The sequence below is a fragment of the Anopheles arabiensis genome, chromosome 2 (assembly GCF_016920715.1).
Source record: "Anopheles arabiensis isolate DONGOLA chromosome 2, AaraD3, whole genome shotgun sequence".
NCBI classification, from domain to species: Eukaryota; Metazoa; Arthropoda; class Insecta; order Diptera; family Culicidae; genus Anopheles; species Anopheles arabiensis.
In genome coordinates, this window is record NC_053517.1 from 36,381,510 (window position 1) to 36,396,959 (window position 15,450).

The window sequence follows — 15,450 nt, forward strand, 5'->3', positions numbered from 1 at the left end:
TTTTTCCTCCATTTGTGCATTTCTTTCCCATATTGCTGATTTCATAAGATGTTTAATTCAAATACTTACTTACTTACTTATCCGGCGATAGTAGCCACTTTTGGCTGGGTCGTCCGTTTCCATGCGTACAGCAAGGCCAGCCCACCGGAGCCTGATGAGCTTGATACGCTGTACGACAGTGAGGTCGCCGTACATCTCGTATAGCTCGTCATTATATCGGCTCCTCCATTGTCCTTCCACACATACGGGGCCAAGTATCCTTCTGAGCATCTTCCTCTCGAACGCGGCTAAGAGGGTTTCGTCAGATTTGGACAGTGTTCATGTCTCAGAGGCGTATGTGAGCACTGGTACTATATAGGTACTATATAGTCCCAGCATCGTCCGTCGCGACAGGTTCTTTGAGGTGAAACGGATTTTACAGGCTGTAGAATAAACGGTTGGCAGCCAGCATCCTTGCGCGCAACTCTGCCTCCACGTTATTGTCGTTGCTGACCTTTGACCCAAGATAGGTGAATTCTGGGACGACTTAAAAAGTGCGTTCACCTATCTGCACGCCACGCCTACGTAGATTCTGATTATTTGTTGGTGGGCCCGCTGATGTTGCCACCATCAGTTTGGTCTTTGCCTCGTTTATCTGCAATCCGAGGCTCTCTGCCGCCTGCTCGATCCCTTGGTAGGCTTCTGCTACATAGGAGAGCCGCAGACCAATGATGTCTATATCATCAGCGTATGCCAGGATCTGGGTTGACTTATAGAAGATGGTTCCCGTAGTCTCCACCCTCGAGTCACGGATGGCCCTCTATAGCGCCAGGTTGAATAGGAGACAAGCAAGCCCGTACCCCTGGCGCAGACCTGGGTGTTGCAAAAGGTCCTGAGAGTTTTCCATCCACCCTCACATGGCAAGTGACGTTGGTCATAGTCATTGTAACTAGCCTTAGCAGTTTGGCCGGGATTCTAAAAGAGCTCATAGCGTCATACAGTTTTACCCTGGCTATGCTATCGTATGCGGCTTTGAAGTCAATGAAGAGATGGTATGTGTCGTGTCTGTATTCAGCCATCTTCTCCAAAATCTGCCGCATGGTGAAGATCTGATCAGCGGTTGATTTTCCGTTTCGGAATTCTAATTACTTTGTGTTAAAAATTACTCACAAAAACAACACTGTTGAACCCATCAAATGGCATTCCTTTAGTTGATTAGTTGAAGCCATATTGAGTCATAGTCAAAGTCCACTTAATGTGTTGATTGAGTGTGAATGAGTTAGAATTGGGAGTTAAATCTTTTACGAAAAATAATTGGAAACAACTTGTGAGTAAGTCACTGGCCGTGAGTGGAGAGGTGTTATATCAACCATCGAGATTGAGTTACATATCCTAAAAAATTTTGTCTTCACTGTGAGTGATCATCTAAATGACGTGAAGGATTGATTAGCTGATGGAGATTTAACTCTTAAAAGAGTTGTTCAGCATACGAATGATTCAATTAACTGTGAGTGAGTTATTAATCGGCATAAACAGTCATTTAAGAAGAAATAGTTTTTAACTCGCACATGATTCAATTCAAGTGAGTGAGCTGCTTGTCCGCACAAAGAGTCAACTCACAAATGAGTTTAGTTCAACTCTTTTGCTGCAAACATGTAGCTCACTCACTCAATCTGGTGCAGTATGCACATCACTAGTTGGAACAGACTATCTGCATTAATCGTGATGTTAAAAGCTGGAACTGGCCAGTCTGTTCAGATCTTTCAAATAGATGAACAAATTAAGTTTCTGGATAAATGAAATCGACAGACCGAATGGTGAACTGCCTGTCGCTAGGACGAACGAACGGGCAGACGAACGAACTAACGAATGCAGTTCCCCGATGAAACGTTTCGGATGTAAATATGTAATGGAATCGGTCGAACAGCTTTGCCTCACTTTTCTCAACGCACCTTATACTAGTCGAGGTGCGTGGGTTTACTTTGCTCAGTAAGACTGTATACATCACTACTATCATATCATGCATGTGTATCGTTGCGATTATTTGTTTGCCCACCCTGCGCAACTATGCGCAGTGGTGGTGGATGTGTGCGTGTTGGTATTTGGTGGTGCGCTCTATTTCCATCCCCCCCCTTTTTCCACTGTCCCAAACGCCCAAATACTAAGCCCTAGAAAAGGAAGCCGGTCCAACACGTTTCTAAGCTTTTCGCTGCGCAATGCTGTACAATTGAGAGGGGGTTTGCCTTGCTCGGCAATTTTGGGGGGTACAATTTCAACGTAACATACCATCGGTAAATGCGTTATACTTTGCTGCTCTTTGTAGTGTGATAGTAAAATCGCTTGCATAAATGGATTTGTGCTTCCGCAAGCATTGCGCCAGTAGGATGTAATGCGCATTTCTTCACAAGCAATAAATATGCTCTGCGGACTCTGCGGTGAACAGAACAAACATCCCACTTCTAAACGAAACGATTGAACTAAACATCTTACTGTACGTAAAATTGTATCCAAGAGGCACGGGCGCCTCTTCTATTTCGTTTCTGAGTGTGCGGCTCTGTTCGTTCGCGTTGTTCGATGCCTTCGATAAGTATATTGTACAGTGGATTGGATCTATCTTCTCCAACCCCTGTACCTTGGTTGATTAGTAAAATTTAATCAATTCACTGCACTCGTACGCGCCCGCAACTCATACGATAAATTATTACACATTTACTTACAGCTACTCCAATAAAACTGGGCTAAAAGCATATGACTAAAATCAAGCGGGTCGCGCGTACACTCGCGGCAAATTCAATTCCTAACAAAATGGATCCTACGCTTGCTTCAAGCCGAGTGCTGACCGATCTTAAAAGCCCGCAGACACCTAATTGCTTCGACTTTTTGGCAATAAATAGTTTACGAAAGCCTCCAGAGCTAATTATTAATGGCGTAATTGTGACTGCCAAACTATAATATAAAAAAAAGCACAAGATCTAAACGATACATTGCACATTACATAGTGCAAATAGCATCGACTGTGATCCATCAGGGACTGTAAGCTAACCGTTGCTTCCGTTATTGTTTTAGTTTTAGTGTGTTGTTTGGGGCACTTTCCTGATCCTTTTTTCTCTCTTTTGTTTAGCAGATTGTACTGGAATGGCAGTGTGGACCAAGGTTGAACGTAATGTTGTGCAATAGCTACGGTCCTGGCGAAAACGATCCTAGCATACTGTACTCCTGCATGGGGTCATGATCGCTTCGTTAAAATGGCTCAAAGAAAAACAACCATCACACTAAAACAAATCCAGCGTTAGTAGCCACGCGGACATGAGAAAAAAAACTACAAACAGTGATAAAGCATAGAGATTACATTAAAAATACTACACTCCATACCACCCCGCAGAAAGGTGCGGGAGAAGCGGGACCTACTTATCATAGCACAGGGTTCGCGCTGTGGGAATGGCGATCGCTGGGTATATCACGACCATGCTGCTGCTGCTACTGCTCCTGCTACTGTTTGAAAGTATAGATCAGCGCAGCGCTCGGTTCCGTGCCGCTTTAAATATCAAGTTAAAGATTGCACACGTTAATTACATCAGCCGGCAGGCTCGGGCTGCCCCTAAATCTCTCATTCGGTGTAGATCGTTCGCCAAACCGGTCGGCGGCTGGTACGGTTTCGCTTCGCGGCACTCCCGGTACCGGTGGGTAGAAGCAAATCCGGCATGATATCACTTTCCGCTGCCGATCCTGCTGGATCTCCATACTGCCGACGGTTCGACGGATGCTGCTGCTGCTGATGCTGCTGTTGGTGATGTTTTCTTTTCCAATTTCTAAAACAAAACAAATAAAAACAATAATCAGTGGATGGAGTTTATGCGGAGTTGCGCGCTATTACTTATTCTTTTTCTTTGAGCTTGCCCCAGGCGCAATACCACCGGGCAGATGCATCCCACTGTCGTACTCTCCTGGGTAGTGTGCGGCCGTACCAGTACTGCCTCCAACACCAACTGCAACAAACGAAAAGACAACATTAATTTCCTTCATTTTTACCCGGCTTTCCTCTTTTCAAACTAACCGCCAGATTGAAGGTGATCACGGTGAGTGTGATACTTTCGCCGATTCCCTCCAGCTCCTATGCCGTAACCGATCGAGCCACCTGCGTGACGACCTCCCACACCATTACCGTTGCCGATGGAGCCACCTACAGCTGCTCCTGCGCCGGACGGCAGCATGTTACTCTCCGGGAGCACATTCTGCTGGTGCCGGGGCAGTGTGCAGCCTTTGCCACGGCAGCGCTTCATCTCCTCCAGCGTTTCGTGCAGCACTGCCTTCTCTTCCGCCGTCAGGGATGATTCACGGTTTTGCGTTTCAAACGGATCTACAGCAACAAAAAAAGGAAAACGATCAGCACACCACTCAGTCATCGTTCATACATCGCAGCTTCTAGTACAGAACGATCTGTTTACCTATTCTTAGATTGTAGTACGTCACCAGCCCGGTCGTGAACTCGCAGTACAGGAAGTTGTGCGTTTGGTTGATCGTGCGCAGACAGCTGTACGTGTTGTTGTTCGCGTTCATGCAGAAACAGAACGGTTTGTCGTCCCACATCGGTTCTGTGCGCCAGTGGTTACTGTCGTGGCTGAAGCAGTTCATCCGCTCCGACAGGCACTCCTTCTCCATCTTCGCCTTCTTGATGCGCTTGCGTTCCTTCTTCCGCTGGCGTTCCTCCTTCAGCCGGCGGCGTGTTTCGCGGGCCAGCTCCTTCTCATCCGGCACGGGGCTGTGCGGCAAACAAGAAGAGAATGGGGACCATCTGTTAAACCATCTCCAGCAGAGTAACTTAGTAGCAACAACACTTACCTTTCCGTTTCTGCGGCACAGTAGCACTCGGTCGGTGGAATCGTCACACCGACGGTTGAGGGCGTTGGTATCGCATTTTGCTGCACCGAGTTACCGCCCGCAAGGTGCGGGTCTGTGGTCTTCTGTCGATCGATGACAATGTTGTGCTGATCGATGGAATTTGTGCTCAAACTAACCGATGACTGTTCCGTTGTCGTGGTGGAGAACGACATTACACCCGCATCGATAGCGTTGGGCGAGATCTGTTCGTCACTGGTGTACGTTTGGTTTTGGAGACTCTCGGTTGTACCGGGCCCTGCACCGGATGCCTCGCGGCTCGAATCCGTTGTGAACCAGTGCTCCCCGCGTACTGCCCCTGGTGAGCCTTCATTCGATTCCGTTGTAGGTTCTGCTATTGTGGAGCTTGTGCTGGATGAAGCCGTCGAAGACGTACTGCCATTATACGGTCCCCCGATCTCTCCCCGATGCCGTCCACGATGGCCACGATGCTGCGTTCCACTGGTACGATGCCTTCCACCACCATAAAGGGTACGATTGTACTTCGGAGTAGCTGATGGAGATGGTTGTACATCCGTCATGAACAGGCTCATATCAATCAGCGATCCCTCGGCATCGTCATCCGCCGGTGCTGCCGTCGGTTTCGGTACCTTCCGCCGTTGACCGTACCCAATGTGTGAATACTTCCCAGTGGGACGACGTACAACGGTACCGCTTGAGGGAGGTACTCTTCTTGGCGCAGCGCTGCCACTGGGAATCTGGACAGCTTCCGACGGTTCCGTCACCGCGGGTGTTGCAGCTGTAGCCACCGTCGTACTGCTGCTGCTTAGAGTCGTCCGTTCCTCCATCCCACCGCTACCAATCGATTCGTTCTCCTCCTCCTCCTCATTATCCTCCAGCTCCGAGTCTTCGCCTCGATATCCTGCCGGCCTATGTTCGCGCAGCAACCGCTTGATGTCTTTCAGTGCATTGATCTTATCCTTCAGCACCCGGATCAGCTGATCCACCTTCATGCGGTTGCGCCTCCAGCTCACCTCATCCTCGTAGATCACATTCGAGCAGTTGATTTTGTCTGCCGCAATGACGGAGCATCGCTTTGTGACACCGTACGGTTCCACCACACCTTCGCCGCTCGCCGTCGTGTTCGAGCCGTTCGAGCCGTTCGTGGTGTGATCATCACGCCCCTCCACCGTTGCCGTCTGTTCGTACTCCCGCTCGATCTCTACCAGCGTTTGCTGCAGCTCATGTATCACATCCGCCAAGTGACTAGGCGAGGAAGACGTCGTGTCACGCTTGCTTCTCGTTCGCTTGCCTTCCGATTCGTGCTCTTCCAGCTCACCCTCATAAAGCGATCGCTGTAGCGCATCGATTCGTGCGGCCACCTGCACCAACGATTCCATCGTCGGTCCTTCCGCTTCCATCAGCATCACCTGTTCCTCCTCACCGCCACCGAGCCCGGTCGGCACGGACCGCTTCTGGCGGGTACGCCGCCGCCGGTGCTGATGCGTTGCCATCGGCTGCCCGGTCGCCATCGGTTGCCATTTCGTGTGGTCACGCTTAGTTTTGATTTTGGTGTAGAAGAAGTTATCCTGCGTAAAGCAGGCACAGTTCCGCCCGTTTGCATGGCCGTTCGTTTTGCGCGCCATTTCCGCCAGATGCTGCTGCAGCTGGCCGTGGAATTTGCACTTGTGCTTGCGCCATCGGCCGTCCTCGCTGGTGCACTGCCACTTCTGGCCCGGAACGCAGTTTTGCTGCAGCGCCGGGTTGGAGCACTCCGTGTTGAGCCGATCCATCTTCGTGCGGAACGGTGTCAGATGATTATCCAGATGATGGTTGTCGTGTTGCGGTGGGGCTTCTGCGAAACGAAATTGTTGCGGTTGCGGTTAATGGCACGCTTTTTGCAGCTCCTGGCGATCAATTACACTTACGATCAAATGTGTGTGCCTCCTGATGATCGATCACATAGTCTTCGGGCTGTTCGTTGTGCTTCGTCAGCTCGATCGCTTCGGTTTCACTTTCGATCGCTCCAAGATGGTCGTCATCTGTTTGGGGCAGACACAGCGAACAGGAAAGAACGAATCATTCACACATCATCTTCAAACCCCTGGCCCATCTACTTACCATCGTCTCCGTCCAGCTCATGCTCGTCCTCATCGTCGTCGTGTTCGTGCGAGCTAAAGTCGAGCTCTTTACGATCGTTTGCCCCACCCGTCATCACGCTCGCGACACCGCTCGACCCTTCCCCGTGCGTGTGCCGGCTCTCGACCAGCACTTCCGGCACTAGCTTCGGCTGCGAACCGTTACCATTCACCAAATTGAACCGAGCACTGTACCGAGCGGCCGCTGCCCGCTGCTTCTGCTCCTGTATTTGCTCCGGAGTTTCGCGCCGTCCCGAGCTCTCGATCAAAAACGTGTCCGGCCACTTGTCTAGCACCGTCCGGTGTCGGTTCAGCACCAGCGGCAGGATGCTGCGCCCGTCCATGTGGGGCGGTGGAGCCACTCCACCAATGTCCAGAAACGTTGGGGCCAGATCAACGTTCAGCACGATCTCGTCGACACTGGAAAGGGGGGCAACAACGAAATAAACATGAAACATGATCCTAAGTGACTTTATTTCCGCTCACTTACACTGTCGCCGGTTCGATACCGGGACCGCGCATCAGAAACGGTACACGGACGTCAAACTCGAACGGGAAGCTTTTGCCCTTGATCAGCCCGAACTGGCCGAGATGGTAGCCGTGGTCGGACGTGTAGATGATGTACGTGTTGTCTAGCTCGCCGAGTGCCTTCAGCTCCTGGTAGACACGCTCGACCGCCACGTCCACGCTTTGCAGCGTTTGGAGCCGCTTGGTCATCAGCAGATCGGTGAACTTGCGGTGGATCGGTTCCATCTGCTGCGTTACTCGCAGGATCCACTGCTTGTCCGGGTTCGGGGCATGGTCGTAAGCCGGTGTGCTGAAAGTAAAGAAGAGACAGTCAATACCGGCAAGAGAGGGTATGTGTAGGGGTAAGCTTTTATGTGTGCTTCCATCGGTATTGCGAATCGATTTCTAAGGAAATGAAACAATTTCTAAATATGCATCATCAATTTTAACAAACAAAGGCCCTCTCGTAAATCATACCAGCATGACCCAAATTAAAACAAAAGCAGTACATGAATGCAACTTGGCATATAGGCTGCTAGAGTTGGGCAAAGTTCGCCAAAAACCCGGAGATGGTTCTAAACCGCTCCGCTTCAAACAGTTTTGGAATCAGTTATGGATATGTGGATAGCAACCGGAAGGAACCGCTCGGAATTTTTTGGATCAGTGTGGAATCATCAGAAATCGTACGAAATCGTCGGAATTTTTGAAGCTGTCTAGAAATATACAAACTGTCCAAAACGGTAGGAACCATCAAAAGCGGCTAGATATATCGGAACCATATAAACTACTCGGAAATTTAGGAACCATTGGGAATCGTCTGGTATTGTTCCGAACCATCCGGAATCGACGTGGTTCCGTCGGAATCTTTTGACGACGTCCGGGCCTTCCGGGATGGCCGAGATACTCGCAAGCGTTCGGACCTGTACCGTCAGAACTTGGAAAACATTTGGAATTTTTGGAACCAGAGTCTTGAGACGTCAACACTTTACGTCATATTCTAAATCTTTTAAATTGTTCGGAATCGTCTGGAACCGTTCGGAATCGTTTGGAATTGTTGAATAGTCGGAATCTGTGGAATCTTCGGAACCATCCCAAACCATCCGCAACCTTCAGTTCCATTGGAAACGTACCAGAACAGATCCACCAGACTTTATCCAGTCATTGATGCACTCCCAAGCACCAAGAACCCATCACTAATCCTGCCATGATGCGGTTCAACACACACACCGCTCACACCGGAAGCAATCGATAAATAGCATTCGTTTACATGCTTCACAAACTTTCTGATTTATGATGCGATCCGTTCCGTTGCTACGCTTTTTTCTCCGATCAGACCCCAACACACTCCCGGTCGATTATGGATGGAATGGACGAGCCCAAACTACGGGCGGACAACCAAAAGCTATTCAACGCTACCCAGGAGCGGCGACCGAACGTGCACTTCAGTAATGCGATGGCCGAACAGAAGCCCACAACTATCTACCTTCTTTTTTGTTGGCTGTTCTTCCGCTGCATTTGCCCTACACTTTGGATGATTCGAGCCACTCTCCCCCCCGCCCGAAAATCGACCGAACCTGCAGACGAACAAATACAAGACCCACAAAGTGTGATTAATTTCAATTAAATTCCCCACGCTCCGCAGCAAACGTTCGTTCGGTTGGCAAAACGCGTCGTTCAACACGCTCGACTGGACACGCCACGCGAGCGAGGAAGTGTGCGGCATTTCTAACCGTAGCAAAAGAATAATTGTCCCCATGCGACGGGGCCCACATTTGATGCGCGTGGTTTATATCCCCGATCCGTTGCGGTTCATTTCATGCATGTACTCCGCCGCGAATGGGATGGATGGATGGATGAGCGGTTGACTAATGCACGCCCGGCGGGAGTGTATTGGTTTTATGATGATGATTTATATCGGTGCATTCGAAATTCAGACCCGGGGAGAGGACTTCATCAAATATCTCGCCCATATGAAGTGGAATGCGACCAAACGAGTCCTTGAGGGACACGACCATGTAGGCAGGTTATCTCCGATTCCCACGGAACAAGTTGCATAAAAACTTGCAGCTGTCAAGGTGTTGGCAAGTTTTGCAAACCTATGAGCACCATTGGGGCTTAATCCACGCTACCAGCGGCGCATATTGTGTCGCAATCAGCATAACTTGACGCGAATATGTCTTCGTATTGTGCGCTATGAAGCTTGATTGGTTCGTGGATGGATATATGCTTCACATTCCCACCATGGTAATGATCCGTCAAGATCAGTATAATTTATTAACATATATATAACTACTATTTGGGTTTTTGATTTTTTTCGCAAATAATGTAAAGGACTGTTAAAGTTCAAAATAAAATCCTTCCAATCGAATGGTCACACACCAGCACACCAGTGCCGCGTAGCTGATTGGCACACATGTTACGATTGGAATCGGAAAAGTAGTGTTTCGCCTTCGCAAATACCGGTACACACCGCCGGCATCCGGCGGTTCATAAATCACTCATTCATACACGACCCACCAGGCAGTCGGTCGCGCTCGATATGCAAATCATATGCATAGTTAAGTTTCAATTTCGAATGTGTTAATAATGCACCACACGATTATAGCGTTCCAGCGGCTGCTGCAACGGAGGGAAGCCGGGAGAATGTAGTTATCTCGGTGCAATCGCGGCTAAGCATGCAACCCGTACCAGGAGCGGTAGCGCAAATACCTGAGGTCGCAATGAAGCCGGTGCAAACAAACAAAACCAACCAGCCAGCATCATGACACACTATTAACAAGCGGTCTCCCGCCGAACGGGGCACATCGGCTCATGGTTGCAGTGGAAGTAAGAAGGGTTCCGGGGAGTAAAGCCCATCAGAGTTGAGCACCGCCGGGAGTTAATGGATGATGGCGTGAGATCGATTAATTAATTTGCCATTCTCCGTCGTCGGGAATAGCTTGTGTGGTGGTTGGTGAATATTCCAACCCAGACCATTGAGGTGGCCTAGTGGGCCATAGTGGAAGTAGTGTGGTGGATTTCATGCCAACCTATTGAGGGGGTGATTTATAGCCCCTGGTTCAGAGGGCACCTAACGTAGCGTCTGCTTGGGTACGGTTCGCTTCGAGAGGGGATCCGTTTTCTATCCAGTCTAACGGGTCCCTTTCTTCTCTGGCAAGTGTGCGCCGCCGTGAGTCAAAATATTAATATCATCGATGACATGGGACATTAATAAAAATAGTTGTCGGCGTACTTTGTCGGCCATACGTTTGCGCCTCCAGTCCATCCAAACATCCTGCCGTGTATGGCGGCGCCTGGCAGATTGCAACACGTTACGGGGGGTTTTGTTGATATGACGCTTCACAGTTTCATTTGCGCAATCCTGCGCAGCGCTAAATAATTAATTCACACGGATAGATTATTGATGAAGTATTCAGCACCGTTCGAGGTCTAGGATGTGTCTGATTCGATTAACAGCGACTACTTCCTAATCGCTGGCCCATGTGAGTTAATCGATGCAAAACAAGCGCGTTGAGTGTGGGAAGTGACAGAGTGGCCCCCTGTGTGACGACGTCTGGTGCACGTGTCCTCGTGTGATAAATATGGTTGTCTAACGTTGATTTTATGAAATGCGCAGGTTCGGTATAAAAAATAGAAGCTACCATGTATTCCGTGTGGGTTATGCAAACGGTATGAGTAGAGTGTTTTTTTACATTTGCCTGATGCAATGAATACCTGTCTTCTTGTGACTCAATTACTTAGCGTCGGGATGTGAAGACACCGTATGAAGATGTTAGACTGCGTCGAAGTTTTTTCCCCCAAAACAAGAAGAAACTGATTGTAGCGCTACCAAAGTGATAATTGGAGTTAAATTATTTCGTACATTACAGTACGGCATAATGCAACAACATTGTAGCAGAGGTGTGTAAATAGTTCGATGTTTGAGTGCTAAGTTATTAAGATACGATAAAAACGTAGGAACGATCATGATCGTTTCACACTCCCTTACACAATAGCTGCTTCTAACAACGGTTTATTGTAATTCTAATCTTTGGGTAGTAGTCGTGGCGATTTCCATTCCGGATTGTTTCTCTACAATTTGCAAGAAATTACGTTATTTTACTTATGTAAGTAGTAAAATTACAAAAAAGAAGCATGTTGAAGGAAACAAACCATCGGCTTAATAATAGAAAATAGATTTTTATAGCCTTGAATATCACTAATATCTTCGAGATCGATTCTATGTGGCAAACTAAATTAGGTATGCAAAATCAAGATATTGAAATCACACCAATCGTTAGAGATTCTAGGCTTATTTAAGCCACTTACAGGCTTTTAGGTTCTCAATAAGTCACTGATGAACCTCTGATAGGATACAGTCAGTCCAACGTAGGCTCGGGTCCAATCGGTGCTTGAACTCATGATTGGCATGCTGTTAAGTCAAACGAATTGATAACTGTACAACAGGGGATCAGTCTAATTGTCGAAGCTATACTGTTCCGTTAATGTTTGCATCATAAAAGACCGTCCGACGAGATCACACCATGTTAGACCGTTTAATGCTATCTGTGGTCGTTAACACAAATCGCTCTCTGTGATCTTAAATGTTATTCGGTCAATGTGCTCTATCTCTTTTTGGCTCTGATTTCCGACTTTTGCGAGACCGCTTGTGAGAGGGTCACGTGTGGTTCGTGTGGTTTAAAACAACAAATACGAAATAAGGTATGGTCTCGTGTCATACAAATTGCATAAATGAGTTCATGTTTTTTAATGCCTTAGATACTTACTGGTGCGTGGTGACGTTGAAAAACAAATGACTGTACTGTGGGGCCGAATCTTCCGGGCCGTGCGGTGCCGGGAAGCTCATCGCCAGCAGGACCGGCTTCCGGTGGTTCTGATGCTTCGATTGGCGCAGAAACGCGATCGAATCGTTCGCGATCAAATCGGGATAGTAATCTTTCGCGTAGTCGAACCCGTGCTTAATCTTCTGCCCATTCATGTTGATGCTGTAGTTGTAGTACTTCGAGTTCATGATCAGCCCGCCCCACTCTCGCCATCCGGGCGGTATGTACGACCCGTTGTACTTGTTCAGATACTTCCCGAAGTACCCGGTCCGGTAGCCCGCGTTCGACAGGTAGGTGGCAAACGAGCGCGTCTCGTGCGTCGTCTGCCAGGTGGTGCTCGAGCAGTTGTCGTTGTTCGTGAACACCATGTGATTGTGCACGTACATCCCGGTCAGGATGGAGGACCGGGCCGGACAGCACATGGGCGTGGTGGTGTAGGCGTGCCGGAACTCGGCTCCCCCGTCCCGAAGCAGCCGTAACGTGCGCGGCATAAAGTTGAGCGAACCAAGCTCCACGTCCTGATCGTCGGTTAGGATCAGGATGATGTTTGGCTTGCGCTCCCGCGTCTGTCTCAGATCGGCCAACGGGAGCTGACCGACCGTGTCCTGCGCTAGCAGATTGCCCGTAACGCTTCCGGTGCCGCTTTTCTTCACCCGACCGCGCCCATCCTGCGGTGCCCGGACGCGTCGATTCTTGGTCACCCGGTACTGGTGGTGTCGTCGGCGCCCGGCATGCTGCCCGTTGGCTCGGTGACCGTTGCGACGCGATTGCTGATGCGGAGCATGATGCTCCGGGTACTGGTAGTTGGGCCAGTCCGCCTGGACGTCACGGTGCGCCACACTGCCGGCAGCTTCCGCATCGGCCTCCTTTTGAGTAGCCGCGGCCACCACCGTGAGTGTGGCGAGCAGCACGAACAGCAACGAGCACATTGTCACCGCCAGTCTTAAGCTTTCGACTTTTGTTCCACGCTTCGTGCGTAGTGCAAACGATTTCCACTGTAACGCCATCTTGAATACTTGAAGACTTACAAATCTTTAATACGCACACACAAACACTTTCGGAAGTACTTAAATGAAGCACACTGAAAAACAGATTGGCTCAGCGTCCAATCTAACAGCACACACACAAAACACTATCACAGTTCAATATACTTTGGGAGTGTATTTACGAGGCGTCACACACTTAAGGGCACGCCGGGCACCGACTGCAAAGTGTACACATTTTCCCAAACAAACGGGAACTAGATCGTGGTGCGGGCACTACCAACATGGCCGGGCACATCTTTAAACACTCACCAATGAGGTGTGCAGCTGTCGCACAAATGCTCTCACACTTTCACCGCTCATTTCCTGCATCTGGGCGCTTGTGCCGTGGCCGTCAGATTGCCCTCGAGATTGTACGATCACTTCATCACGATCGCACCCGCTCCTTTGCCCGCCTCGATTCACATCATTTTGCACATTTTACAGCTAATTACGTTCATAAGCTAACACTGCTTGACGGGACAGATTTATGGCACAGTGCGTTGTGGTCCAACTCCACTGTCCGCTACCCGGGCCCACGGCCAGAGTTTAGCCAATGTATCGTGCTTTCGGCGCGATCATCATCACTATACCACCGGCGAGATGGATCGTTTCGCTCTGATGCTTCCTCGACCCACCGCAAGCCACGATTGGTCGCTCGATTTTCCGGGGTCAATGATCGTGACGTCGGTGACGGTGATGACGGCGATTAGGTGCAGCGGGGCCCAACCCTGGTGCCACCGGTGGTTCGATCTCTAATGAGTGCGTCCGAGGGGGCTGCCTGCCGCGCAGCGTTGCATCCGGGAGAGGCTTTTTCCCACTTCTTTCGTTCACTCCCAACCTGGGTGTGACCACTCGCTAGCCCTAAAGAGAGGAGAAAAACAAAGAGCAAAAGGCACAATATGATTAATGTTTCGCTAATTTTGCACATGTTGCAAATTCGCTAGTCTTCGCCGGGGTAAGTGAAACAAAAAACGGTACGACAAAAGGATAAAACAAGAGCACCAGGGGGAAGATGGGAGCTCGGAGAACGCGACCTGTGATGATTTATTTCGTAAACCTTCTAGTTGCGATGGTTCCGGGTTTACGAGCGCGAAACTGCTACCAGCTGCAATTATGTACCAAGCGCATAAACGCGCAACCGAAATGTTGGTGAAATGCGAACGCTCATTTGCATACCTTACAGGCGCAGACAGGCGCGTACAGGGTTGGCTCTGAAGCATTTACCTAGAGAATAGTTTATAAATAATCGAAAACATTCAACAGAAACAGCATGGTTTCTAATGCTGTGGTCGCGAAGCGGACACAAAGCAGGGTTCATTTATCCGCCAAACCAAAGCTCCAACCAACGGAAAATCTGCGGTCTTTATGGGGATGGGGTCGTGCCAATCGAATCGAATTCCTTTCTCTTAACGATCGTAAGGAATCGTGTGCAAACGCAACCATCCGCTAATTACTACCCCGTCCGCCCCATGAACTGAGGAACCGAACGTCTGCCACACGGCATGAAACTCAGAATCGAAGCGGCGCCAGCGTCCGCTTGTGTCTTTCGCCGATTCTATCCAGCCCGTGCGTGCGCGTGTGTGTGTGTGTTAAAGGAATATAAATGGCAAAGGGCACACAGTGGAGGTAATAAAAATTCGCATTACAACGTAATAGCGCGGCGATTAAATTACCGAAAAGAGAACCTCTCGACCTCGGGAGTCCACGCACTCTCCGCCGGTCGACGAGGTGGAGCGAGGCCGTGAGCAAAAGAGTAAACCCCAAAATTCTTCACCCTGTGCCAATAATACCTGAGCCGACGGTCTACCGCGTTGTACGCGCGGACACGCTAAGCCTCAAATTAATAACAGGTGAATTTATGTCTCCTGTTCGAACACCGTTCGCGACCTGAACACAACGAGAGCAGTGTTCATACGCCGCTTTTTTTTTTTCATTCCGAAGTCGCAGTCGACGAAGAACGATGTCGAATCGATGAGGCGAAAGTCAAAGGAAGCCCCTTCCAACAGAACACGAACAAAAAGGTTGACCACAGATTAAACGAGATTGACGTAATGAAACCATTAAGAGTAAATGGAATGCTTGCCCGAATTATGGTGGGAAGGAAAATGTGTATAACTAAAAGTGAAAAAATACAGACAAATT

General features: G+C 49.3%; 1 protein-coding gene across 2 annotated transcripts in view; it reads right to left on the reverse strand.

Annotated features, from left to right (window-relative positions):
- Positions 1-1,913: 1,913 nt before the first annotated feature.
- The window catches only part of LOC120908739 (extracellular sulfatase SULF-1 homolog), a 45,879-nt gene continuing 32,342 nt past the window's right edge, over positions 1,914-15,450 (reverse strand). The window contains exons 2-11 of one of the 2 annotated variants that reach the window (XM_040320058.1): positions 12,227-14,169; positions 7,444-7,770; positions 6,937-7,373; positions 6,744-6,857; positions 5,667-6,670; positions 4,819-5,636; positions 4,425-4,738; positions 4,034-4,336; positions 3,854-3,965; positions 1,914-3,788 (exon numbers count right to left, since the gene is read on the reverse strand). In XM_040320058.1, the coding sequence (XP_040175992.1) occupies positions 3,587-3,788; positions 3,854-3,965; positions 4,034-4,336; positions 4,425-4,738; positions 4,819-5,636; positions 5,667-6,670; positions 6,744-6,857; positions 6,937-7,373; positions 7,444-7,770; positions 12,227-13,290 (4,695 nt within the window). In that variant the 5' untranslated portion in view covers positions 13,291-14,169 and the 3' untranslated portion in view covers positions 1,914-3,586. Of the gene's footprint in view, positions 3,789-3,853; positions 3,966-4,033; positions 4,337-4,424; positions 4,739-4,818; positions 6,671-6,743; positions 6,858-6,936; positions 7,374-7,443; positions 7,771-12,226; positions 14,170-15,450 lie in introns of both variants that reach the window. The other variant, XM_040320057.1, reaches the window with a different exon arrangement.